The sequence below is a fragment of the Actinia tenebrosa genome, unplaced genomic scaffold (genome assembly GCF_029948245.1).
Source record: "Actinia tenebrosa isolate PJP-AT-01 unplaced genomic scaffold, QUT_ActTen_1.0 PGA_scaffold8__29_contigs__length_14323225, whole genome shotgun sequence".
NCBI classification, from domain to species: Eukaryota; Metazoa; Cnidaria; class Anthozoa; order Actiniaria; family Actiniidae; genus Actinia; species Actinia tenebrosa.
Genome location: NW_028292585.1, coordinates 482,559 through 509,289, shown reverse-complemented (window position 1 = coordinate 509,289; position 26,731 = coordinate 482,559). Strand labels below are relative to the sequence as shown.

Here is a 26,731-nt window from a genome sequence, read left to right as displayed (position 1 = left end):
TTTGTAAAATTATTTCCAGTATCTGATTTATTTTATGTACCATCTTTTAAAGATATTTTATTCTTTTTTCATGGTGCCAGGAACGCTTGAGCCGTCCTGACCGTTATCTAACACATTCTTTCCATTTTTGTTCGATGTTATCGCTCACGACACTAGGAGTAGAAGGTGAAGGCAACCTGCTTCGGGGTCAAATTAAAGAACGTTTTGGATACGAGTTTCAAAACGGCCTGTTATGTTACTGAAACCAGTAGATATGCGTGCAAAAATTTACCCAGTGAAAATATAGTGCTGAAACCAAAAATTAAACAAAGACAGGGAAAATGAAAAGGGTTTTTCTAAGTTTTTTTTTTCATTGAGAATTCCTCAAAAACTAATGTTTCGAGATTTATTGGTTTTCATCGTAGTAAGTAGGTTGATTCTTCATTTTCAAACTCTGCCTTGTTTGCATTTTTTCTTTTTTTCTCGGTATACCTTTATTACCGTCATTACCTTGACTGTTTGTCCACAAAAGACCGCTGATAGGTATCACGCGGTTCCAGATAATCAAACGTTGCTGTTTATCTAGTCGTAACAGGGCTAAAAAACGAGTCAGCGGTTTTTGGTAAAAACGAGGGCTCAACTTCTTCCAATAAAAAACGCTTATGGTTCCAAAAATACTCAAAATCAGCTGTAAAAGATTTTCATCCCCGTCCCTAAACGTATAATGTTTTACGACTCGATGTTTAATTACACACCAGGGCTCTATCAGAATCTTCGGTTGTCGATCTCTAACGGTCCTCAAGTAAATGGCCTTCAGAGTCATTCAAGGTACTCCTAAGCCCTCCAAGGTTCGTTTAGCCTGTATCTTTCCAAGCCCCATTAAAGCAAACTCATTACTAAGGTAAGATGCATAGCATTTAATAAAACAAGTAAATCATAATACATAATAGTGTTACGTCAATGCTTTGGGAATGTTACTTGGTATTTAAATAAATGACTCTAGTTGTCCGCTGGAATGAACATAGAATCCTGTTGGTTGTGCGTGCTGCGTTTTAGCCAATCACCGCCGACAATTCACCGCCGACTGATGCTGTGCAATGCCAATATACACTTATTCCTCTCACAGCATATCAAATATACATATATCGTATTCTTATATTAATGAAAAATGTCTCTTCAATGTGTCACTTTTCTGTAACATTTTTGTCACTTGTCACTATGATTCCACGCGTGTAGTTGCTTAACAGTGTAAACCACAGAACCAGTTCTTGCCCGTCTCCATATTGTGTCCATATATACATTGAATTTATTCGGTAAAAGTAAAGTTGCCCTAAAATCGATAGCTAATACTTCATACGAAGGGTATTTTGTGTATGGAGTGTTGACTAACATCATTCGGCCAGGGACTTTTCTATAGCATCTGAATAAAATAATAATAAAAACTCTTATTATAATAAACATGTGATGATCAGCACACATGCAATGTGGAGTAAGCCATGCCCCAACTTCGATCAGTCAGGAGGTTGTTTCAGGCTCGATTCATGTTTTTATGATGGTGGTGGTGGTGATGATGATGATGGACTCACAATTTTAATTCCTTTTGACCACGTGTCACTCCCTTGAGTACCATTCCGTTTATTTACTACCGATGAGACCACAGAAAATATAACAATAAGGAAATAGCTCAAAATGCCCAGAACTTTCTCAGGATTTTCCCATTTAAGTTGCTATAGTAAACTATACCTTAAAGAGCTTAGGACTTATGTCGTCTTCGTGCGATCAGTGATTTTTTGAATGGAGGAGGTCCATAAGTTCCAAGTTCTGGTTTGGTTATGATGTAAGCTGGTTGATTGAAGTTTCGTTGTACGAAGTCATTTTGTGGTTTGTTCTGTTCGGCAGGAGGCTTTGATTGTTCACTTGGCTTCTTTTCAGGGGTTCCAGATGGTTTCTTTTCACCTGGTTTGTTGGCATTACCACCAGCAGGTGGTTGGGGCTGGCCAGGAGCAGGTTGGCCTGAAGGTGGTGTCTGTCCTGGGTATTGTGGTTGTGGTTGACCATATGGGTATTGTCCCATTGGTTGCCCCATTGGCATTGGTTGTCCCATTCCCATTGGTTGTCCCATTCCCATTGGTTGTCCCATTCCCATAGATTGTCCCATTCCCATAGATTGTCCCATCCCCATTGGTTGTCCCATCCCCATTGGTTGTCCCATGGACATTCCCATGTCCGGTCCCATTGGCGAGCATGGTGGTTGGGCACACTGCTGCGTTGGTTGCGGAGGTGGCATACAAGAGGGTGGACAATTTTGTGGAGGTGGTGGTGGTGGTGGTGGTGGTGGTGGTGGTGGCATACATGGTGGTTGGGGACAAGGCTGAGGTGGTGGTGGAGGCATGCATTGAGGTGGACATTGCTGTTGTGGTTGTGGTGGTGGTGGTGGTGGTGGTGGTGGTGGTGGTGGTGGTGGTGGTGGTGGTGGTGGTGGGGGCATGCATGGTGGTTGAGGACACTGCTGCATTTGTGGGAGAGGTTGAGGTTGCATACATTGTGGTGGACACTGCTGTGGTGGGGGTGGTGGTGGAGGAGCAGGAATCTGAGGGCATGGAGGTTGAGCACAAGGCTGAGGTGGTGGTGGAGGCATGCATTGAGGTGGACACTGCTGTTGTGGTGGTGGTGGTGGTGGTGGAGGGGGCATGCATGGTGGCTGAGGACACTGCTGTTGTGGTGGTGGAGGAGGCGGCATGCATGGTGGCTGACCACAAGGCTGTTGTGGTGGTGGCATTGGTGGGGGACAAGGCGGCTGACCACAAGGCTGTTGTGGCATTGGAGGAATTATCTGTGTAAACTGGAATGAACATGGGTCTTGGCCTTGTTGTCCACATGGCTGTCCCATTCCTCCCATTGGAGCTCCCATTTGTCCTGGCATTCCAGGTATTTGTCCTGGCATTCCAGGCATTTGTCCTGGCATTCCAGGCATTTGTCCTGGCATTCCAGGCATTTGTCCTGGCATTCCAGGCATTTGTCCTGGCATTCCAGGCATTTGTCCCTGCATGCCATACATTCCTCCCATTCCTGGCATTTGTCCTTGCATTCCATACATTCCTCCTCCCATTCCAGGCATTTGTCCTGGCATTCCGGGCCTCGGCCCTCCCATTCCAGGTTGTGGTCTACCCTGTCCTCCAGCGCCGGGCTTTTCTCCTGGTTTGTTTGGTGGTTGATCCATAATTACTTTGCTGTGAGATTTTATTTCATTTCTGCATGTGAAAAGGCAGTTCTTGAGAACAAATGGCTGGTGACGAGGCATATTACAAAAGTTGTGTTTTCCCCAACCAGCGCATCTACTATCTCTGTCCATAGACAAAATACCTTGATGCATCAAAGAGAAATATTGAAATTAGATGAGGCATAACATGCTGGGCAGTTACATCAATAAATTATGTGCCATACCTATGGGGACATTTATATCACCATTGAGTAAAATGATCCAGGTACAGAATCGGGATAAGATGGGAAAACGATTTCCTTTTGTTGGTCCCAACTCGAAATTCTTAGTCACGATATTTGGCATACCGCAGAGTACAGTTTTAAGGCCATCAAATATTAGAGTTTTTTAAGCTTTATTGTGTGAAATAATTGTACCTGGTTTGCACATGCCGCAAGTAGCTTTGCAATCCCTTGACATCCTAGTTGGACTCAAATCACAGTATTTGGTAAACTTTTTGCAGTAGCGTTCGTTGTGATCTTTGCACCTGTCATTTTTTCCTGAAAGAAATATTTTGTTAAACTTTACTTTTATCGTGATGTTCTAAAATGCATTGTACACAAAATGGCCTCTTTGCATGCGTTTCACCAACCTGTATGTCCAGAGGCCTGACATTTCTAACACCAGAAATAGACCCCTTTCATTAAATCCCTAATTGCCAATCAGGGGGTCAAAACAAAAGAATTCCCTTCTCTTAAGAAATCTGTGATTTTTTAAAATACTTTTCATTGTGTGGTATTTGTGCATGGATGCCACATTCATTTGCACTGTCTGCATATTTACTACCTTGCATACGTTAGCGAGGTTGCAGAAGTTCATCGACTTAACAACCTGCATCTGCAGGCCACACATTTTAATGATCGATACTTGGTATCCATCTATCCGGCCTAACTAATAGCATTTGCTGATACGTTTTGCATTAATAGGCGAAGGAAATAACAAAATGCAAGTATGCCATGTTGTTTGACATTACGATAGCAAACAACGACATAATATAAGCGTTTTCTGTTAAGTTCAACCTTCATTGTAACCAGCAATTGGTCGACCCAGAGAGATTCTGGATTTACATCTTTCTTGGATGATGAGATTTCGTGAAAAGTTTGTTGACTCATGGTTTACTTACCGACAAGTTTTTTCATGAAGGATGATCTTCTGAATCCAATGCGTGAGATGGACAACCCATCAAGGAATGTCACAAAGAGCAGGAGCACTAGAGCTCCGGTTATCGCTGGATTCATGTTGGGGAATTCACTTCTGCAAATAAAAAGAGCTCTTAGTTTAGAGAGACTGATGGTATGGCATCGAATAACTAATGGTATTGATGATCTATCCCTAAGTATTTTAATTTTCTGATATTGTCAATGATATTCAATTGCAATTCTTGTACAACTCTTTGGTATACACCAGTATGCCTTTGTATTTGGCCAATATATTTTCAATTCCCCGTCCAACCTTGGTGGCCAAAAACATTGAAGAAAAACTTGGAAATTTGGAAACAATGGTGGAAAACATTTGGACTCTCTTTCATTGTCCCTAGATCAAGTGTCAAGTGGAAATCCCAAAGAATGAGAACAAGATGAATGTGGACATTGACACTAAAACAGTTGTCAGTTGGTAGTTCTTATACAATACAAGAGACTAAAGATTACTTGTTTACTAAGTAAGTTATAACTATTACAATCATAATGACATGATTGCATGAAAAGTCATTCATTTGGAACGAAAAGATAGATATAGATGTGTAAACATCATCTGTGGTGGGATATGATGGCGTAATTTGACGTACATCTCCAATTCTAAACTCTTCGGAGCTTTTCTCTTTTCCCTTATCGAATGAGTGAAAAAGATTTTCTCTTAACTGTTATGTCAAGAAGAAAGAAGAAAGGAATTTAAGCCTAGTTTCGCAATTGTCAAAACCGACGCCATTAACAATTCGACTATCCTCAGAATTAAAGTGGTGAAGATTTTGCTACTGAGATTTTTCTACTACTTGCTACTGACTGAAATATCGCACAAAGTTGAGCTGTAAATATGAAATTGTTCTCGTTGATTTTAAGACTTGAACCAAGGCCAATAACGATGCTTGCCACAAAATATGGTGTCCTAGTGAAGATCAGCCAAAGACCCATCTGGTCGACCAGCTTGTTCTTCAGGGTAGCATGAACTGGACCTGCTGCAGACAAGTGCCAAAATTCTCCACAACCATTGTATGCCAGTTTTAATCTTACCTTCAATCCTTGATTAAAATCCTTAGCATAAAATTTTTATTCCTAAAACAAAATGTCTACTCTACTTTGTATATCTAGCAGTGGTCGGGTTGGGTAAATCACGGGTTAGCGATGTTCATGGTGTTCGTCAAATGACCTCATTAGTTGGACACGGTTTCAGCTGGTACTCGATGATGTCATACAGTTGCCAAATTGATCCACCATCAATTAAAAACTATGTACAGTTATGGTGTTTGACAAATAAAGTTGCGATTTTTTTTTCTAATTTCTTAGAAGTTTCCTTGCAAAATTAGTAATCTTGTTTATCTTTTATTTATTTATTTTTTTCTTTCTCCAAGAATCAAACTTTTCTCTTGACCTCAAAGTCTCTTCGTTGTTTCAGGGTCTGTTTCACAGAAAATTCCCGAAAACTAGGATAAGATTTTGCAACGCTTTAATCACATCTTCCGTTTAAAGCTCTTATTGATTTCTCAAAGATTTTTCAACGCGATGAATGATCAAAAGTGGTATTCGTTATTTCTAAAGACAATTTCAGTTATAGGAAATTAGAAATAGAACTAAGTGACAACATCTCAATGTAAGGCCTATGTAAAGTTTCCATTTTTGTTAGCGTTTTTTCTCAATGAAATAAAGTTGAATAAAAGTCTGCGAAGAGTCGAGGTAAAATCCTATCTGAAATCTGACCAACACATTTTCTTTTTGATGGATTACGATAGAAAACCATGATCAATAAACACAGAAGTGTATTAGCAATAATAACGAAGAAAATACAGTCCAAAATTAAAGTAAACAGAAAAGAACACTTTTTTGTGTTAAATTTTGAGTCCATTACGAAATATAAGAAAAGTTTCGTTGTGGACAATTTGCCGAAGCCCGCAAAAGGAGAATGAAACAGGAATACAACAAGGCGTATTCGTATTCTCTTGTCATTTGGTATTTCAAAATAGTGAATTAACCACGGCAATTAGCTACCCAGACATTTATTTCTCGGACGGTTTGAACTGAATTTCTACTGACCCATGAAGAACACCCGTCGAATAAATCCTAACCCGTGTCTGGGTTCACTAGTTAAACTGCAAGTTCAATTTCTCTTACCTCGTGTTGTACCTCTGCCCTTGGGGATTAATGGACTGTGGTGTGATCCGTAAAGCAAGAACTGTATAATGATCATGAGCCAGTCACAACAAATGATGCTATGATTGGGTAAGCTGTCGCTGACTTCAACAGGCGATTAATGATTAAGGACTCGAAGACATTACACCACCCGTAATGATGTCAAAAACTGTCAGCCATACCAGTCAATATACGCGAAACAGCTTTATTAGATTCGAGGAAATGTCAGTCTTAAATTTAGAAATACCTAAAAAAAATTTCACGTAAACGTTAAGAAAGGTCTGACATATATCTTTGCGTTGCGGAATTTTTGTGTCGGCGGAAGCTTTTGTGAAAATAACGTCATAGTTTGATGCAGAGGAAAAATTTGAATTTTTTTGTTTTTGTTTTCGTTTTGTCGAAAAGGGACTGTCAATCAGTATTGACAAGTTGGATGAATATCTTATATCTTTCTCTAACGATGGAGCGAGGTTATTGGCTGAGAGAATCAACGAGAATCAAACTTTTGTGAAAGTAACGTCATGGTTTAATGCAGAGGAAAAATTGAATTTTTGTGTTTTTGTTTTCGTTTTGTCGAAAAGGCTCTGTCAATCAGTATTGACAAGTTGGATAAATATCTTATATTCATATCTTTCTCTTACGATGGAGTGAGGTTATTGGCTGAGAGAATCAACGAATCATGAAACCTTCCCTAAACATAACTAATCGTGTTGAAAGTCATGGGCTACTATGTGACATGATAACTCACAGATCAAAACGGCCCTGAAAAAACCTCTAGGCTGATCCAAGTTAGGGCATGGCTAACTCACAGATTGAACCGTGAAACAATCTCTGGGCTGATCAAAGTCAGGGCATGGCTAATACACAGTCTGGGCTGATCGAAGTCACAGATCGAATTGGAATCTAGAGTTCACAATGAAATACATATATTTTTAGTTCAAAGGAAAAATGACGTTATGTTAACCCTTCAAAGTGCAAAGAAGAGATAACTAGCTAAAAACTAGTGTGAGCTGGGTCGGTGTTTCTAATGAAACAGTAATGATAAAGGGTAAATTTTACACCGTGAAAAAATTAAAAAAAACTTACTGACCTTCGTCGGAGTAAAAGAGCAGTGATAGTTGTATTTTACTCGACACAATTTTTATCACCTCTCCGATGCAGCCGGCGTAAACTCTGAGGCAGAATTGATGGTTTTCAACCATTCCCAAGAGAATTAAATAACAAAAGTCACGGCGGCTATGTTGGAGGATATAACAAAAGAATTCATTGACAATTCTTTTGTTAAGTTCCTCCAACATGGCCGCCGTGAAAACCATCAATAATCTATTGTCGTCACAACTTGACCTCTATGATAGGTTATTCTGACAACTATAAAGTAACTTGTCTAATTAGAGTAAAAAGAAAGTATTTTTGTAATTAGGCAGGGGTTTTTTTTACAGTGTCTTGGTAATTCTTGTATTGCCTGTTATGATATATCGACATTTGGCTGTCAAATATATTTTTTGTGTGAGATATTGTAAAGGTATTAAGAAGTAAGGAAAAAGTACTTGCTAAATCTTCTTTGTAAAAAGTGTATGTGTCGGATTAGTGGTTTTATAATTGCCATCTCTAAGTACTTGACAGTGGAAATGAAAGTGATGGATCTTTGAAAATGGATGTGTGAAAATGGATAGATTATATTGGGATGAATGGATATTGGGATGGATGGATGATTGGGATGGATAGATGATTGGTCATGGACGGATGGTTGAGATGGAAGGATGGTTGAGATAAATGGATGATATAGATTGATGGATGATCTTAAGCCATACGTTATTCGCTGATTCTAGCATGCCTTTTTCTAATCTCAAGTAGTTTGACTACGAGGTGTTATGGTATTCTAAGGACGAAAAACAACAAACATTTCGATATAAAACCACTTAGGGCATCCTTGGGCAGCTTTTTTTGTTTAACCTAAGCCTCGGTAATCCTCTAGTGTTGCTGCCTGTCTCCGTCTGTTTACTGGTAGAGTCTAGAGCCTTTTTGGCTTTGTCAATTGAATATGATTTTAAATGGAAAAGTCACGACTTTATCAGCGGAAACGTAGCAATATACCCTGGAGCTCACTTCTGTGTTGTAGTTCATTGCTGAAAAATACAAGATAACAGAATCATTTTAGTTTTTTTTTTCGTGCGTTCTAATTGGCTGTTGGAACAGGCGGTATTTTCTATCTTTAGCCGCGCTCCGGTGTCCTGGGATCATAACAGACTGCTAGACAAAAACAAAACAAAACAAAAACAAACAAAAACAAAAACAAAAACAAAATCATTAAAAAAAAAAAAGAAAAAAAAAAAAAAACCAAGTGGAAAAGTAAACGGGGGGAAAAAAAGTCATTATTTACCGTCTTGAAATCAGTCCGGATAGGGAAAAATTGTGCTCTCGTCCTCGGCCGGTCCGTATATTCAAGGCCTCACTAAAGTCTACGCTTTTCCTATCCGGACGTCCTGGTCGGTAGATAACCTCTATGTATTATAACACATCAAGAGGTGTTGGGTACCGGGTACTGCAAGCCCTCCCAGTCATATGACAATCCTTTTGCCCCTATTGATGGTTTTCACGGCGGCCATGTTGGAGGAATCCTCCAACATGGCCGCCGTGTCTTTTGTTATTTAATTCTCTTGGGAATGGTTGAAAACCATCAATTGCTTACGTGAATGTTTTCGTTAACTTGCCGGATATCGACAAAGCCGATAATTTATGAAGTCAGATGATTCAGGGGAAAAAACGTATTATAATGGTCATTAGTTTTCTTTTGACGCCAAAGTCTTGCCTAATGAATAGCTAGTTTGGCACGTTTGATGAGATAATAAATACAACTGTCGCTGGAAAAACATTATTCAGTGTATAAATATAACCGGACACGATATGCAAAAGACGAAACAAACAAATGCTGCAATATCAATGAACCTTTATTTTATACTAATCTCTGTAAACGACTTTACTAATGTGGCTTTCATTAACTTAGTGAAAACCTGGCTCTTCTGGCTAACTATGGATATACAACGATTTATGAATAAATTAACTAAGCGTGGGTGACTCGTTTGATAGAGCCAACTTAAAGGGCCATCAATATCGACCCAATCAAAGTGGTTTTTCCCCGTCTCGTTTTATTGACATGTTTCGGCAAACAATGTGCAAATAAAAAAATAAAATAAAAAGCTCGTTTCTTCAGTTTTCCATAAGCAAAAATCTTTCACCAAATATGGACGATTTCACAGTTTTTTCGCGTGTTTTTTCAATTACTTTGTAATCTCGTACCACATCTCTCTCTCTTTTCACCTGTTAAATGAAATCGGCCTTTGGGTTTTGAGGTGAGATTATTCCCAAACATTTTTGAATAGAAAGTCTACCGTTAATGGGAGCAATTTTTGACATATTTGAAACCCATAGAAACCGTAACTAGGACATCTGGATTGAGAGAGTCATGAGTGTTTTGGCCGTAACTCGATATTTGAAGTGGGATTTTATGAGTATGAATTTGCATATTGCGATATTTGCATGTGCGCGAGACTTCTTAATAAAGAAGGCCTTTGAAAAGGACACCACATATAATAGCTAGAAAAGGTACCAATCACTCTGTGTTTTAACAGACTTTGAAGGTGAGATTGAATTCGGGGGGAAAAAGAAGGCGGAAGCGGAGAAAGATTTGGTTCCTGAATTTTCTCACGATTCTAAGGTTAGTTGGCTGTTTGCTACAACAGAATGCGCTTGACGCCAAGGAAATGAAAAAGAATGGCCATACAGCGAGCTTAAAGTGATCAATTTTAGGACTCGGGTTACGAGAACGGATTTGAAAGATTGAAAATCGTATAGTGTTTATTTAGCGACGGTTATAAGACAATCCAAAAATATTCATCTGTCTAGTGTGTTTTTGGAGCTGTTATTCTCTTCAAATCTCTTCATCCCATGCCACAAAAGCAATCGTAAAATGTTTAACTGTAAAAGCAGCGGTTTTTCTCCTCCTCACGATTCTTTTTTTTTTTTAATTCACAGGGTAGAGCCATCAATCGACAGAGAAATATTTCCAACTTGAGGAAATTTCCAAAGGTTTGAATTTAACTAAAAAAGCGTATGAAATTCAGCTGGCTTGCTTGAGAACACATTGATCAAAAGAAAGAAAGAAAGCCACAGGGTAGCTTTGTCCTTTCACAACAGTGATATGAAATACTGACTAGGAGCAAAAGGAACGCATATCCAAGGTACTACACGCATTACTAATCTTTATTACTTCAACACAATTCTCTAATTTTTTTTCTTTTTTTGTTCGTTTCTTTTTCTCTTTTTTTTTTTTTTTTTTTTCTTTTTTTTTCTTCATTTTTTTTCATCTGTATTACATCGTTGGAAATTTTATCAATTCAGATTCAAATTTTTCAAGCCTTATTCTTAGCTTCTCATTATATTTCCGGATGCCTAGGAAAGGTTACTAGTATTCTTTTCCAAAAGAGATAGTTATGGAAAAAATTGATTCCGCGAACCTTAATTAATAAAATAAACTGCTCTAGCCACCAAAAAAATTTTTACGCCAATATCATCAAGAAAAGAGGTTAATATCCCCCTATCCTAATGGAATATTTTTTCCATGTACGAACAATAATATTCTTCGGTTGAAACTAAAAACCAGATATTCCTGTTTTGGAATTTCCTCTCTGTATTTCCTTCATAAATTCTAAATAACGCGGAATGTTTGTTTTTAAATGATTCAATATAGATAGCCACAATCGTTTCTTTTCGGCTTTTTTATTTTTGGCGAATTGTAATGTTTAGGAGCCTAAAGGGGTATTTCATTAGCACCTGCGAACAACAATGACTTAAAAACAAAATTAATTACATCGCTAATTCAAGCCCCAAACTTTTGCGATTTTTAAGTTCTAGATTGACAAGCAAAAATGAACTATATACTATCGACAGACATGTACAGATATTTTACGAATTTAATTTTGGAGGATGTACTGAGAACTGGCAGACTTGGAGGCCATTTGACAATTTTCGTTTCCTAGGCAACCGAACTGCGAGGTTTTTATCTGCTTGGCTGAAATTGAAATCATGATGACGTACTAAAAGCATGAAAAACCATCCAATAAGAAAACGTTTTTTTTTTTCGGTAGAAGGGATTTGAACCTGGTTTTAAAAGCAATTTGTTCTCAAAGTAAACAGACCTTTTAATTCATTCAAATGCGGCTTTATGAATCGTTGTGCTGCCTTAAAATATTTCAAAACAGCGCTTTCATCGTTTCTTCATTCATTATATTCAGCTTAACCTCGATATACCTATCTCATAAGCTCACTAGAGAAGCAGAATGCCGCGATAGATGTTTGAATAAATGTAGTGTCAGACTTCAAATCCTATATATAGGACTTCAATCAGTCACGATATTTGTCAGTTGTTAGTGACATTTGACTTATCGCTAATATACAGAGATGAACTACGGCTATTTGGGGTTGTCTTTAATATTAATACTGAATATTTTTTCCCGACGAATTAGGGCTCGAGTCGTTATGCGATATTAAGCTAAGAATTGGGCCAATACTGGGTTCATTTTAGAAACGTTGAATACGACATATTTAATTCTTGAATAAACAAGTCCTCTGCTTGGCAAATACCTTATTTTTTTCAGTTTTTCGTACATTTAAAAAAAGTTTTTGAAATTGCTATATAAGAAATACTCATCTTAGAAACCGGTTGAATAAGACCATATAGTTTTCTTTGCTTAGAATTGCATGAATTCCTTCAATATTGAGTTTTCACACATTTAAAAAGGTTTTTGAAATTGCTATATAATTACATTGAGTGTCCTCACTAATATATTATAAAACAGCAATTGGAAGTTTTCTACAACATTATGGAGTTTTTTCTTAATTTTATGGACTTTTCTCCAATATTTTTTTTCTCATTGTGAAGTTTTCCCCAATATTAGGGAGCTGTTTCTCAGTATTAGGGAGTTTTTCCCCAGTATTAGGGAGCTTTCCCCAATATAAAGGAGTTTTTCCTCAATATTAGGGAGTTCTCTATTAAGACATGTATGCCATTTTGACTTGACTGACAAGTTTAGGAACTGTTTTTCTTTTAATTTGTGCCTTTTGGCAGAGGAAATAAGTATCCATATTTTGTATAAACAGCAGTAAAACGCAAAGCCCTTTCCAAACAGCAAAAGCAACCATTCAATTATTTTTTTCAAGTACTGTTTCTCAAGTTCTGCAAATCAGTAAGAAATTAATTAGTCAAAGCACAGCACATTACGATCTTACTAAGCCTTACTCTTCAAATGAGCCAATCACAAGCCAGAGATGCACAAGAGTATGAAGTCTGTTTATCTGGCTATATAAATCTGTAAAGTGGCTGCTCATCAGGTGTTTCGAATTTTTTTTAGTATAATTAAGTACTTGTTACAATTACAATAATTGCCTCATATTTCCAATGCTGTTTTATCACTGGTTTATCAGGTCCCTTTTTGAGACTTTATATTCCATGCCCACTCATTATTAAAGCTTCCCACCTCCCCTCCCCACCCCTCCCCTACGATACGTTTCATTAACTTTAGTCTGTCTTACCTCTCTACCCAAAATTCTCTTTCAGTTTGTTTTTACTTTCCCTCTCCTCCCCTGTTAAGTGAATTGCTCTTACAATTGGTTTGCTAAGCTTTCTCACCCGTACTGCTCTTGACTATTTACGTTCTTAATATCCTCCCTGTAGTAGCTTTCCCTTCCCCTCCCCTGTTATGTGAATGGCTCTTACAACTGGTTTGCTAAAATTTCTCACCCCTACTGTTCTCGACTGTTCTTAATATCCTCCCTGTAGTAGCTTTCCCTTCCCCTCCCCTGTTAGGTGAACTGCTCTTGCAAAGATCCTTCCCCTTTACGGTGTTTTCATTTTCATAGCTGATTTGCTCCCCTCCTGTCTGTCACTGTCCTTCTCCCTCAGTCAGTAACAAATCTTTTTTCCCCACCCCTCTCCTCTAGTGTGTTGAGGTGAGGTGCAAGCAGAATGAATAAAAGGCCAAGATCTCCGGAAAATCTACGACAGCGACGTCTACCAGAAGTGTAAATAACTTAACTCTTTGGAGTTTTGCACCATCAAACTCTGTCTTCCCTGTGGATGAGATGATCTTACTAACAATGATTTTAATGAAATCTCCAATGAACAGAACCCCAAAGAGAAATTATTTACACTTCCAGTTGACGTCGCTGTCGTAGATTTTGTAAATCTTAAAATCCTTTGGTGTCTCTATGAAGAAGAGGATTAAAAAGCTATTGTCATTCTAGCTGTCGTAAAATTAGAATAGCCTGTGTAAAAAAAGTAAGCATAAAACATAGTGTCTGTAGTCAGTAAGAAAAACCTCCATGAAATCGACTTCTTCCCGACTTCTACTCGCAGCAGCTGTCCAAAGCTAAATCATTCTATGCTACACCATTGTTTAATGTTCGATCAGTGTTTATACACAGAAATGTATGCCTTATTATTAGTCCTATCGCGTCTCGTTCTCTCGCGGGCAATTTTTAATTATCTCTCAATATCGAAATAATACTGACTGAACTGAAATTGTGGCTACCAAAATTCCGACTAAAAATGGCGGCTTGTCGTCACCTGATCGTCTCCATTGAGTGAGCAGTCATAATTACTCAGTTAACATTCATAGAAGCCTCGGTTTTTAGTCTCGTTTTCCCCCCAAGTGAAATAGAAAACCTAGCAAATGTATGTATCTATAGTAGCGGTAGTGCGCTCACTTCTGGGGCTCGGGTTAAAATCTTGGAATCGGCACAATTTCTCTGCCAGCCCGCAACACAGTTTTTACTGCGGTTTTTTTAATAAGCTTGTTTTAAATTCAACGTTTGACAGAAATGCTGCAATATGGGGATATCCGAGTGCTCATCATGTACTTATAAAAAATTAAACTGATTTGCGACTTATACAAGTGTCTTTTATTGACCTCTTTACTTTGGGCGTATAAATGTTTTACCATTTCAGATGACACTGTCATTCTCTTGCTAAATGAATTCTTTATTTGTTTTATATCCATATTCAAGTTTCTTATCATTTATAGCTGTTAAACAAAGAAATGATACTCTGGGGAATGACACATGGTCTGAGCCGAAAAGGCCGGGTTTATTGAGAAAGCATTGAGTGCAATTCAAGCCGACCCTTAGGTCTTTCAATCAAATCTATTGTTTCTTGTTTTACTTTTGTTTGATAGGATTAGTCTTGACCAATTGTTAATGGGCAGCGAAAATTTTAGAACCTGAATTAGTGAAACTGACAAAAGTACTCTTCCGGCAGTGAAAAAAGAAGAAGGAAAGAGAGAAAGAAAGAGAGAGTGTGAGTGAGTGAAAGAAAGAAAGAAAGAAAAAAAGAAAGAAAGAAAGATAGATAGATAGTAAGAAAGAAAGAAAGAAAGAAAGAAAGAAAGATAGATAGAAAGAAAGATAGAAAGAAAGAAAGAAAGAAAGAAAGAAAGAAAAAAAGAAAGAAAGAAAGATAGAGAGAGAGAGAGAGAGAGATGTCTTTTATTTAATCTCGGGAAATTTCATCAATGTACAAATTGGTTTTCATGAAAACCGAGTTCATAGGTAATATATATAAAAAATTAATAATAACGTTAAGAATATATAGACAGATTTATGAAATACATTCTCATCTACCCCCCAAAAATATTATAGTAATTAAAGTGTTAAGGACCAACAGACGAAAGATTCCTCTTAAAAGATTTTAAATTATTGGACAGTCTGACACTTTGGGGTAACGAGTTCCACACTTTTGCACCGTCATAAGAGAGAGCTCTTTTTAAAAACTCAGTGCTGGGTTTCGGTAACTTTAAGCACTTCTCTCTACCACGAAAATCGTAGGTATTTTCTTGAAAATAAAAGAGTTCCCTTACAGATTTTGGTGCAAGTGCATTTAAAGTCTTAAACATCATTATTGCTTTATGCTCCTTTCTTCTTCTTTGTAAGCTTTTCCAGCCTAAAGAAGTTAAAATATCACTAGATCTGACATCGTAGCTGCTTTTTGTTATTATTCTTGCAGCTCTATTTTGCATTTTTTGCAATCTTTCAGCAGACGTTACTGGTAAATTATCCCATACCACGTCACAATAGTCAAACCAAGGTAAAACGAGAGCCTCATATATGGTAATAGCTGTCTCCAAGGGGATGTAATCGCGGACTCGTCTTATGCCACTCAATCCAGAGGATATTTTTTTACAAATGTAATCAATATGAGCAACCCAAGACACCCGTTCGTCAATCACAACACCCAGAGTTTTTGCTGTAGAGACTCTAGTAATTGGTTTGCTATTTAAATATATGTGTGGTTCGGAGGTAATTTTTTTCAATTTATCGTCAGAAGCAATAAACATGTGCTCTGTTTTAGCTGAATTTAAGCTAAGTTTGTTAGCTTTCAACCAGTTATGAATATTGGAAATATCAGCGTTCACCTCGTCAAATAGAGTCTTTTGTGATGTGCCACAAGTGGTGAGACTTGTGTCATCAGCATACATTCTAGCATTTGAAAATTTGACACTATTTGGCAGATCGTTTATGTAAATAATAAATAATAATGGCCCAAGGATTGAGCCTTGAGGGATGCCGCAATCGAGTGTTCTAGAGCTAGATAAGGTATGGTTTATGTAGCATCTCTGACTACGATCTGTGAGGTAAGATTTGAATTAGATAGATAGATAGATAGAAAGACAGAAAGAAAGATAGAAAGAAAGAAAGAAAGAAAGAAAGATAGATAGATGGAAAGAAAGATAGAAAGAAAGAAAGATAGAAAGAAAGAAAGATAGAAAGAAAGAAAGATAGAAAGAAAGAAAGAAAAAACAACACTTGAAAGAATTTAGACAAAGGAAGAAAAAAAGAAACTTAAGTAAATTTAATAACGATCGTGCGTTGACATTCAGTAATTTACGCTTGATCTGTCATTAAATGTTGTTGAAATGATGACAGGATTTCATTTCATACTAGATCGTGCGTAAATCCTTAATGTAAATTCACGAAATTCATGGATATGGCCAATTATGACGTCACAAGATGGAGTAACCTAACCACCACCATGGATAATTTAACGCCATTATGCTATGATATATCCGATAGAACAAAGACATTCTCTTAATTGATTCTGTATTATCATACCCTGGTAATTCTACCCAAATCCTGCTTTGCGTGATACCATCGAACGAATAACCTCCCTACACCTGTCGCAAGCTTTTTAGAAGCTAAAGCTAAAGAAAGGCGAGGAACGCTGCTATAGCATAGTAAGACAGAATAAAAAGACCTAGGTGCATTTGGAGGACAATTTAAAAAGTACATAGTTAAGAGGTAAGTTAAAATGCAAGTAGAAAAAATGACCAGGGGAGGTAAGGAATGGCATTAACGAGGTGATCAAAAAATGAAGTTATTGTAGGAGAGTATAATATTATAATAGCTTTAACATTTATAACGCGCATATTCCATATGCTCACATATATAAGTTTAGTCTCAATATACTATATTATGACTATTATGATTGTATAATAGAAGAAGTTGGTGATATAGAAGGAGGGGAAAAGAATGTTATGGCCATAAACTTACGTGTTGGATGCGATTTACAATAATAGATACACTTTGTGTACATTTTTGCGGTATCTTCAAACATTTGGACAAAAAATGACACAGAATGGGGGGGAAATACCAAGGATGACGGAAAAAGCTACATCGTGCTCTTGATAACAAAGAACAACAAGAACAACAAATATTTAACCGATAGTCCTCTAAATGTAGCCTTGGATCTATCTTAACTTCCAGGCGAGATGTTTACTTGTAAATCCGAGCAACATCCTTGGTTGATATAATCCATCCTTTTGTGACAGTGAGTTCCTGCCCAAACCTTCACCTTGTTGGCTAGTTCGATAATCCTTATTAATCTATATTCACATGAACAAGTGCATTCCTGCTCAAGTCTTCACCTTTTTGGCTAGCTCGATAATCCTTATTAATCTATATTCACATGAACAAGTGCATTTAGCTCTTAATCCGATCCTACAAGAGCTTACAAATTCGACTGGCAAGATAGACGGCAGAATATACTGGAGTCACTATTATATTGAAGTTTTATTTTTAACCTGAACCTCTTCCTAATTTACGAGTGGCGGACAAGAGATCGAGGAATGGCTATATTCGAATATAATATCATTATTACTGCAGTTTTCGTACAATCAACGAGTTGGGATATCAGTGCTATTTCCATTACTGACCTCGCCGCCAACTTACGAATAATCCGTTCAGGATCTTGTAAACCCATTACGGTTTTATCACGTAGACTAAAACTAAGCTCACAAATAGAAATTTTTCAGGAAAAAAACTGGTATTTCTCTCGATAGATCTTGAAGCTTACAGGAATTGCCCTTAGAAATAAATCCGTCTTTGTTAAATTTGTACAGAGTGAAAAAAAATCAATTATCATAAAGAAATTCAGTATTCGAAAAACAGGAAGTTAGGCAGACATCAGAAAATGAAATTTTGTATGCTACGACAAATACTGAAGCGATACACATTAAAATGAATAAATATTCATATAATATAAAAGCAATGTATGTTATTAATTTACAACTTAGCTTAGGGCAACCCGCAAAGTTGTATACAGGTTCAAGGAATTCAATAACATGTCAATAATAATAATAATGATAATAATAATAATGATAATAATAATAATGATAATAATAATAATGATAATAATAATTATAATGATAATAATAATGATAATAATGATAATAATAATAATGATGATAATAATGATAATAATAATAATGATGATAATAATGATAATAATAATAATGATAATTATAATGATAATAATAATGATAATAATAATAATGATGATAATAATAATAATGATAATAATAATATAAATGACAATTGTTATAATTATTATAATATAATAACAATAATAAAACTAATAATAATAATAGTATTAATAAAGTTTTTTGTTTAAAAAATTCAAGGAATTCAATAAAATGGTCAATATTAATGATAATGATAATATGTTGTTCAAATATAATATTACAACGCATATGATCAGATAATAATAATAATATAATTATAATAATTATTATGATAATATAATAGTAATAATAATAATAAAACTAATAATAATAATGATAAAGTTTTTTTTTAGATTCAAGGAGTTCAATAAAATGGTCAATAATATTAATAATGATATGTTGTTCAAATAATATTACAACGAATATGATCAGATAATGATATAACTATAATGATATATATAATAATAATAATACAAAAATATAATAATGATAATTTAGTAAATACAGTTATGATAAGAAATATGATACAAATATAATAAATTGAACGGTTTTTCACAAAGCGGCGCATTTTTTCGTTCACGGCTTTTTAGCACTCGGGGGAATTTCCCCCTCAAACGCTTTTTAAGATAATTAAGTCAATACCATCAGGGGGGCGAGGATGAAACAAGTACTATATCCTACAATGCATTGCTATCAGCGCTTGACGTCATAGGCGGAATTTTTCAATTACTCTCTACTTTCTTTCAGTTGAATTATAAATAGAATTGCGATTTGACGCAGACGTTCGATATGATTGACGTCAAACGTGGAAAAGAATAGACTATATCTTGTGAAAGGAATATCAAAACACTATTGAAAGCATAAAGAGCTGTACTCTTAATATGTACTACTTTTAATTGAGCACAGCGTGCATTTCACTTTTTTTTTTCTTTTTTTTTTTTTGCTATTTGTTAAGATTCTCCAGCTTGGCCTTTTTTAATCAGAAAACTCATTAACAGTTCAGCACGTTCTCTGAAGGCACAAAGCAAGTTTGCCGAAACGGAGCAAATGAGCACGATATGTTGCATTTCACTCTTTTTAACGTCTTTTGTTGAGATATTCCAGCTTGGTCTTTTTTTATCAGGAAGATTAATTAGCAATTTTTTCCCCCGCACGTTCCCTGATACCCTGGGGCCCAGAGGTTATTGCGTTCTCGCTCCGTCATTTACTGTGTTGACTTCGGCGCTCGCTCGTTCAGTGTTCCGGGAAAAGCGAATAGAACCTCTGGAGCCCAGGGTAGTTCCCTGAAGGCATAAAGCAAGTTTGCCGAAACGGAGCAAATGAGCTCAATATGTCGTATTCAGCTCAATGACTTTGAATACATCTAAAAGCCAGCCGGTTACTTCCTTGACCAGATGTAACCATGACGAGTCTATGACATCATCATTACATCATCGTGACGTCACTGTACCTGGTGTTCGCAGTGTTTTGCACCTGTAATCTAATGAGTTATTTTCCTTTCCTTTTAGATTTCTTTCATTTGTACGAAATGTCTTCAGCAAGTAACAACTCTCTGCCAGCCAACAAGGCGGCCCTAAGAGAGACAGTCAAGGTTCTACGAGGACACGCCGGTATACAGCGAATCAAGGTATCGCGAGCCTGTACGGACTTAATGAATTATTGCTTAGAACACGCCAAAAATGATTATCTGCTTCAAGGAGGCTCGCCGTCGGGGAATCCTTACAAGGAAGGAAAAAACTGCCCTGTCATGTGACTTATTTACTGATAGCTGATTGGTTGGAAGGAGAGGTGTCTTATTTCAAGAATGATGTCATTGGCTTCAGCTAATTGGTCAAGTAGAGCTTCACTTCAAACCATTTGATCAAATTAAACTGTGATTTTTTCTTCGATTTTTCAATTGGCGTTAAGAGACATTGAGGACATTAACATTGAGAAGGTTGTTCCAATTTCCATCTATGCTACGTTTTTAGGATTAGTTAGACAAACTATAGACATCTAATATCATATATTTTCTTTGCGGTTCGACAGAGTCACGTAACTGACCAGTGTGAGGCAGGATTAGCCTCGTTTTTTCTTCGATTCAATTTAGGTGCGTAAACGTTTTTTCTCTCGAAGTTATACATTTTTTACTCGCTGTTGGTATATGAGATTATTGTGACACTCAAACGAGGCTGACCCTGCCTGTGTGCGCCCGCAGTCAGTGAACCCAGCGTCTTAGTACGAATTCGAAAAGCCTTATTTGAGGGACCTGGAATCAATAGAGAAGTACTTCACGTTGAACTGAACGCCTAAGGTAAACACTTTGGCCACCTTAGGTAAGCAGGATTTCGTGGTGGTTTACTTTATGAGGAATTCATCCTATTTTATTAAAAACCGTATAGAATTCAAAATAAAAAGAAATAATACTCAAGGAATTGTAAAGGACTGAAAGTAAATAAGACAACGTTCAACAAGGCAAGCTAAATAATTTAAGTTAATATTAAAACATATAAAATATATATAAACAAGTATGATACAAAAAATTCAAGACTTTTTTCAGCTTTTCTTACTTTCGTTTCCAATATGGCATATGTTACGAAATCATCTTTAATTTCCCGAGAGAATTTTCTGCCTTCTAACTAAGCATTCTGGTAATGATATGTAGTACGTGACGTCATCATACAAACGATCCATGTCAGGGGCGGATCCAGGAATTTGTTCAGGGAGGGGTGCAGCGCACATAGTTAACTCAGGGAGGGGTGAACCCCTTATAATCAAAGGGAAAGAAACATGATTTTGTATTGGTTAAATCTTTGAAGTAGGGGCACAAAGTCGAACCAGGTATTGGTGCGCGCCCCCTGCACCCCTCCCCTGGATCCGCCACTGCATGTGAGATGACGTAAATCATTTCCTATGCAAATTGCCAATTCGAAATTGATTGGCTCGATAAACAAAGGTAGTCCAGTAGAGATTTCTTGTGTCACAGGTAGTCTAGAAATGATTCCTTGTGTCAGCCACAGGTAGTCCAGTAATGATTCCTTGTGCCAGCCACAGGTAGTCCAGTAATGATTCCTTGTGCCAGCCACAGGTAGTCCAGTAATGATTCCTTGTGACCAATTAACACAGGTAGTCCAGTAATGATTCCTTGTGACCAATTAACACAGATAGTCCAGTAATGATTCCTTGTGAACAATTAACACAGGTAGTCCAGTAATGATTCCTTATGATGATCACGTGACCTCAATTTTTAAGTGGTCTCTGATTTATGTTTTTATTCTGAGGCAGGACCTTAAATATTGTTATCTAGTAAAAGAAAAACGTTTTTTGTGTGATTGAAATGCATATGAAAATTAATCTCTTGTTTCATTAAAGAAATCGCTGAGGACCACTCACAATCGTTATTCTTACACACAATTGTTATATACAGTGAATCCAAAAATACCCCAAAAGTTCACTTATATTATACACTTAATAAAACAAACGATGGATTTTAGGTTGCGAGTTTGCGTCCAAGTTTGCGACCCTAATCAAAGAGAGGTACTTACTTGTACTTTTACCACTAAAAGTTTCAAAAACAAATTATCTCTTTTAAGTGTTTAAAAAACTTCTATAAGAGTCTTAAAGGATGAGAAATTAATACCTCGAGTTTGATTTTTTTACGAGACGTTTACGTGCACTGAATAGGTCGAGGATAGGTTTTCAAAAAGTATGGTCCTCTGATTTTTTATTTTATTTTTATCTAAAAACAGTCTCTGACAAATTCTACTTTTTACTGCGGTTTCATCGATATTCTGCGAACTCGGACATCTCAACGGTTTGTTGTGAAATTTTTTACTGCAACCAGCCAAGAACATAAATTAAAAAGATATTGACTGATTATTTTTGATTGACGGCAGCGAAAAACCAAATTTCAACGTGCAGCTCGCAACTACCGAGTTCACAGAATAACGAAAACCGCAGTAATTAGAACATTTTGGGAAGGAAAAGAGAACGATTCCTGTGAGTGTCGCGTCTGCATTTCGGTACATGGTTCCGGTTAATTTTTACATTCTTTGCGAACCCATTTTGTTGGCAGTCTGTGGACGAAAATGATTGTCAACTCAGTGCCATCGATCAAAACAAGTACATCATTGGTTGCATAAGAGGGTCACTATTATTCCATTCATTCTCATTTCCACAGACCAAAGTGAACGCGGGCTATAGTATTGCCGACAAGAAGTCAACTGAATGCGCATGTCAAGACAGGCAAGTGCATGCTGTCGGTACAATCTAAGCAGGTCTTTAAGGTTATCTACTAATTGATATTCTAGAAGATAACTTTTGTTTTAAATAAGAATTTCTTAAGTAGATCCGCTGGTATTTTCTTTGGAAGAACGGGCCGCAACGCGACAACAAAGAGCAAACATTTGATTATGACTCTGTCCGAGTTAAGCCGAATTTGCCTTTGATACTCGGTGTATGGTGAAATGAGTTATTAGGAATACGTATAAAGTATAGAATTTACGGTTATATCAAGGTGAACTTCATTCAGATGAGTTCATATAAAGTGGTGCTTTCATCAAGGGTCTGGCGTGAAGTCGTTTGTACATTCTTGGCTATTTATTATATTATTAAATTTATTAAATATCAAATTAAATTAATACTCAAGGCGGGAATGCCCTTGGACAGTAAGTTCATCATACACACAACTCTACCATTCCGCGCAAAGTCGTTTATATATATTACTGAAAATGTTTAAAAACTAACCGGCTGCTTATACTCCAAATAGAATTGCAGGCGCACCGCTTTAAAAAAATAATTCCATCGGATCCTTGCCCGAAGCAAGAAGATCTATTAACAGATTAAAAACTCCATCTTTCTCAATAATATTCAAAGCGATTATTGGTAAACACATGTAGCTAATAGTTTTATGTTGCCCTGATATTAGCTTGAACGCGGTGCGCTTTTATTGAGGGCTAATTTTCGGCAAAACGGAGAAGCTGTCAGCTATGGCGTTTCGGCAAACCATCAGAGGATGTCGGTAAAATTGTCAGCCGAACTCAAGACAGAAACAACATCTGTCAGAACTACAGTTAGCTCCGAACAGATAATATCAGACACGCTGGAATCAACTTTCTTAAAATTTTATGCAGAAACGCTTTTGGATCATGTAATGGATTTTTCTGGACTTGCCATGTCGTTACTTTTAATCAAATGTAAAGACCTTTCTTTTTGGATTCGGTTTTAGTAATTCTGAGTTTTTATTTTTCCATAATTATTTGATATCTTTAACGCATTTAATTAGAAAAGATGTCTTTTTAGTCGGGCAAATTAGTTTTTCTTGTTTTGAATTCGTTACGGGTTTTAAAAAAATGCAAATTAATAAATGCGTTTAAACGACATGCGTCTGACTTTGGGTGTTGTTCAAAGCGGAAAACCTCGATTGACGAAGAGAATCTAATCCATTCACCAACATTTGTATTGTGTCTTTTGCAGGTTCTTGAGTCTCACCACACATTCCACCAGATGTAACAATACATCCTACACGTGTTTGACAATGAACTAAGACGCGCTGCGACCTGTTTTTGGCCGCAATGGTGGCAATAAGAAGGGTTTCAGCAAGACCATGTGTAAATGCCAAAAACTGAAATAAGTAGACCGTTAGAAAATAGCAGCGACAGTCACAACACCAACTGGGGATTACAAAAACGGTTATTCACTCCATAGGCAATTAAGAGATTAAAACATTTTCCTACTGATAGAGAATGTCGAAAACAAATGCTACAGTGACACACCGTGACTAGAATGTAATAGGGGTCTTAAAACTCAAGGCTAAAAACTCTTTTCAAATCCGGTCAGCCGGCATAAATCCAAGTTAGCAGGACAAGGATAAACCTAGCTTGGTAATTAAAGAAGCTGGGGAGCGAGGAGAAACTGGTGAAAAAGTGGACACGCTTTCACTGAAGAGACTGAAAACGATCGTCTCTTAGTTACTGGGGTATGTGGGTCGTAGTGAACTGGTGCAAGCAGCGTCCGTACCAATGCTTTGTCATAAAGATATCAAATAGTACAGATGTTTGATAAGATGGGCTATTAATGACTGGGGTTTGGTAATCCCGTTAAGTTATTAACGTTTGGACATGCAAAAAGTATCATGTTACACTTTTTATAAAGCATTGCTAATGGTATCCAGGTCGCGGCATCATAGAGACGAAGGTTTTGAATGCCATACTAATGCTTATATACAAAGCGGTGGGTAGAATGACATTACTTGCAAATACAGGTCGTTTTGTAGCGGAATTTAAATCACGAAACGCCGGAACAGCTCGCGGCAATGATTCTCCACAGCGCATCCAGACGATTGCTGTCGAATGCCAAAAGCACATGTGACATGACTTGCAGCTGCAAGTCCGCATGCATAGGAATTTATTACTGAACACACGTGCACTTATTGCATAATTACCCCCGGGAATATTTAGTCCTAGTTGTGCAACGCAGCCAATCACGAAATGAGTTATCCTTTCATAGGCACTCTAGATTCGCGCGTAACGAAACACATGCAGAAATTAAAGTGTAGATAGAACTAATACTTTCCGGAAAGTATCATGACATGAGCTGACTGAACCACTCAGTTAAAACCACAAAAAATTTATTCGCAACGAATTGGTTTTGAAACTTTTCAAATCCTAGGCCTGAAACAATGGAGTACACGACAAAGGTGAAGGTCATGTCGGTTTGAACATTGGGAAGCTATAAAAGGAACCCAAACTCACTAAAAATGCTCCGGAAATTATAAAAATTTGCATTGGAGACCACACGGCAAGTTGAGCTATAAAAAGAGGAAACAGCTTAAATCCTACTTGAAGGAAAAGTCGATGATTTTCTGTACAAGGTACAAGAGCACAACATGATTAGGTTGCAACAGGAAGAGAATTATTAACACAGGCGTCAATGTCAATGTAATAATTTTTGACAACGTTAACTAAAGTAATTCAAGTGACTGAGGGCAATTTGGCATTTTACCGGTCGTCAGCCGCAAAGTTTCCTGACAATCAAGAGAAATAGCTGCAAGCAATGCTGATAAAAATATTGTATTACGGATAAGAATCTAAAGGACATGCAAGCGTCGGGGTAATAAACAAGATCTGCAAAGATCTGTTTAGTGTGACCCCAGAATTTTCTACTTGGTTACATGCCATAATCATTGCATTGTATCTGTGTAGAAAGAAGAAAAAAAAGCCAAAGAAGAAGAAGAAGAAGAAAAAAGGGATCGGCATGGCAATATAAAGCGACTTGGTTTCTTTATAGTCTTTCATATCTCTCGTTATTAATATGAAATGAGAATTCAGATGTTTAATAGATTTTGAGTTATATGGAATTCATGTGGTTACAGGTTGGGTCGGTTTGGGTTGGGTTAGGGGAAAATGAGTAGCGGTTGCATCGAGCGCTAATATGTCAGCTGAGCAAAAAAATTAACGCTAAATGAGCCAATTATCATACAATGTATATGTTATCGTTCTTGTTATGTGGTTACCTTCGTGGCGACTGAATGGTGAAGGGTATTCTAGTCATTATGTCCGTACAATGTAGAGAGCTGTAAAACATGCCTTGGAAATTAACCTTGCTAGTAAAATTATTCACTTATAAATTCACATTCACATTAAAAGTAATTAGCATGGTTAATGTGTCTGAAGATATTTAATCGCAAGAAGTTATATTTTTTGTGTTTGAACTGTAGAGAAGTTAATGTGCATTTGTGTGACGATTTGGCTGCTGATGTCAGCACTACGTGACGTCTTATCTAGTCACGCAATAGTGTTAATTGTTAGCTTTATTTATTTTTTAATTATTTATTTAAATCTTACACATTTTTCGTTTGTCGAAGTATCCTGGCGTACTCCTCAGATCCTTTGTCAATATGGGTGGCAGTTGACTGAAAGTTCCGGTTATAAATATACTGCCCTTCTCGCGCGCGCATACCAAGTTGGTTATAATTTTCTGAGATAAACGCCCTGATTTGAAAGTGAGTCAACAACTGTCCAAGTAAAAAATAACAACCAATTGTCGCCTAATCTGTGAAATATTCACAACGTTCTACCAGAATCTTTAGAAAACTTCACTTGTGTTGTTTATCCCGACGCTGTTAAATTTATCAAAATTTAGGAGCGAAAAACTCGGTGGCTGCGCGCAATGCGCGCACGAAGTACGACGTATATTCATCAAAGGCAGTGGCACCAACCAACTTGCATCATGCAAATATCACATGAAATAGCGCTGTAGTGAAGCCCGATGCAGAAAACGAAAATAGCTGTCAACTTCACAACTCGGCATTGGGACTCTATAGAATAGACTGACATATTTGTGAC

The 26,731-nt window shown here is 37.0% G+C and overlaps 1 protein-coding gene and 1 long non-coding RNA gene across 2 annotated transcripts; one reads left to right on the top strand and one right to left on the bottom strand.

The window, feature by feature from the left end:
• Positions 1-876: 876 nt before the first annotated feature.
• On the bottom strand, positions 877-6,641 carry LOC116291103 (uncharacterized). Its single transcript, XM_031698222.2, has 5 exons — positions 6,562-6,641; positions 4,362-4,492; positions 3,616-3,738; positions 1,723-3,342; positions 877-1,399 (listed from the first exon to the last, which is right to left on the bottom strand). Exons 2-4 carry the CDS (start codon positions 4,474-4,476, stop codon positions 1,733-1,735), a joined length of 1,848 nt encoding a protein of 615 aa, XP_031554082.2. The 5' UTR covers positions 4,477-4,492; positions 6,562-6,641; the 3' UTR covers positions 877-1,399; positions 1,723-1,732.
• A 3,348-nt stretch (positions 6,642-9,989) lies between these two features.
• On the top strand, positions 9,990-21,724 carry LOC116291105 (uncharacterized). The gene is made up of 3 exons (XR_016118704.1): positions 9,990-10,294; positions 10,612-10,817; positions 19,916-21,724. It is a non-coding gene; the product is annotated as an uncharacterized LOC116291105 (long non-coding RNA).
• The last annotated feature ends 5,007 nt before the right edge of the window (positions 21,725-26,731 follow it).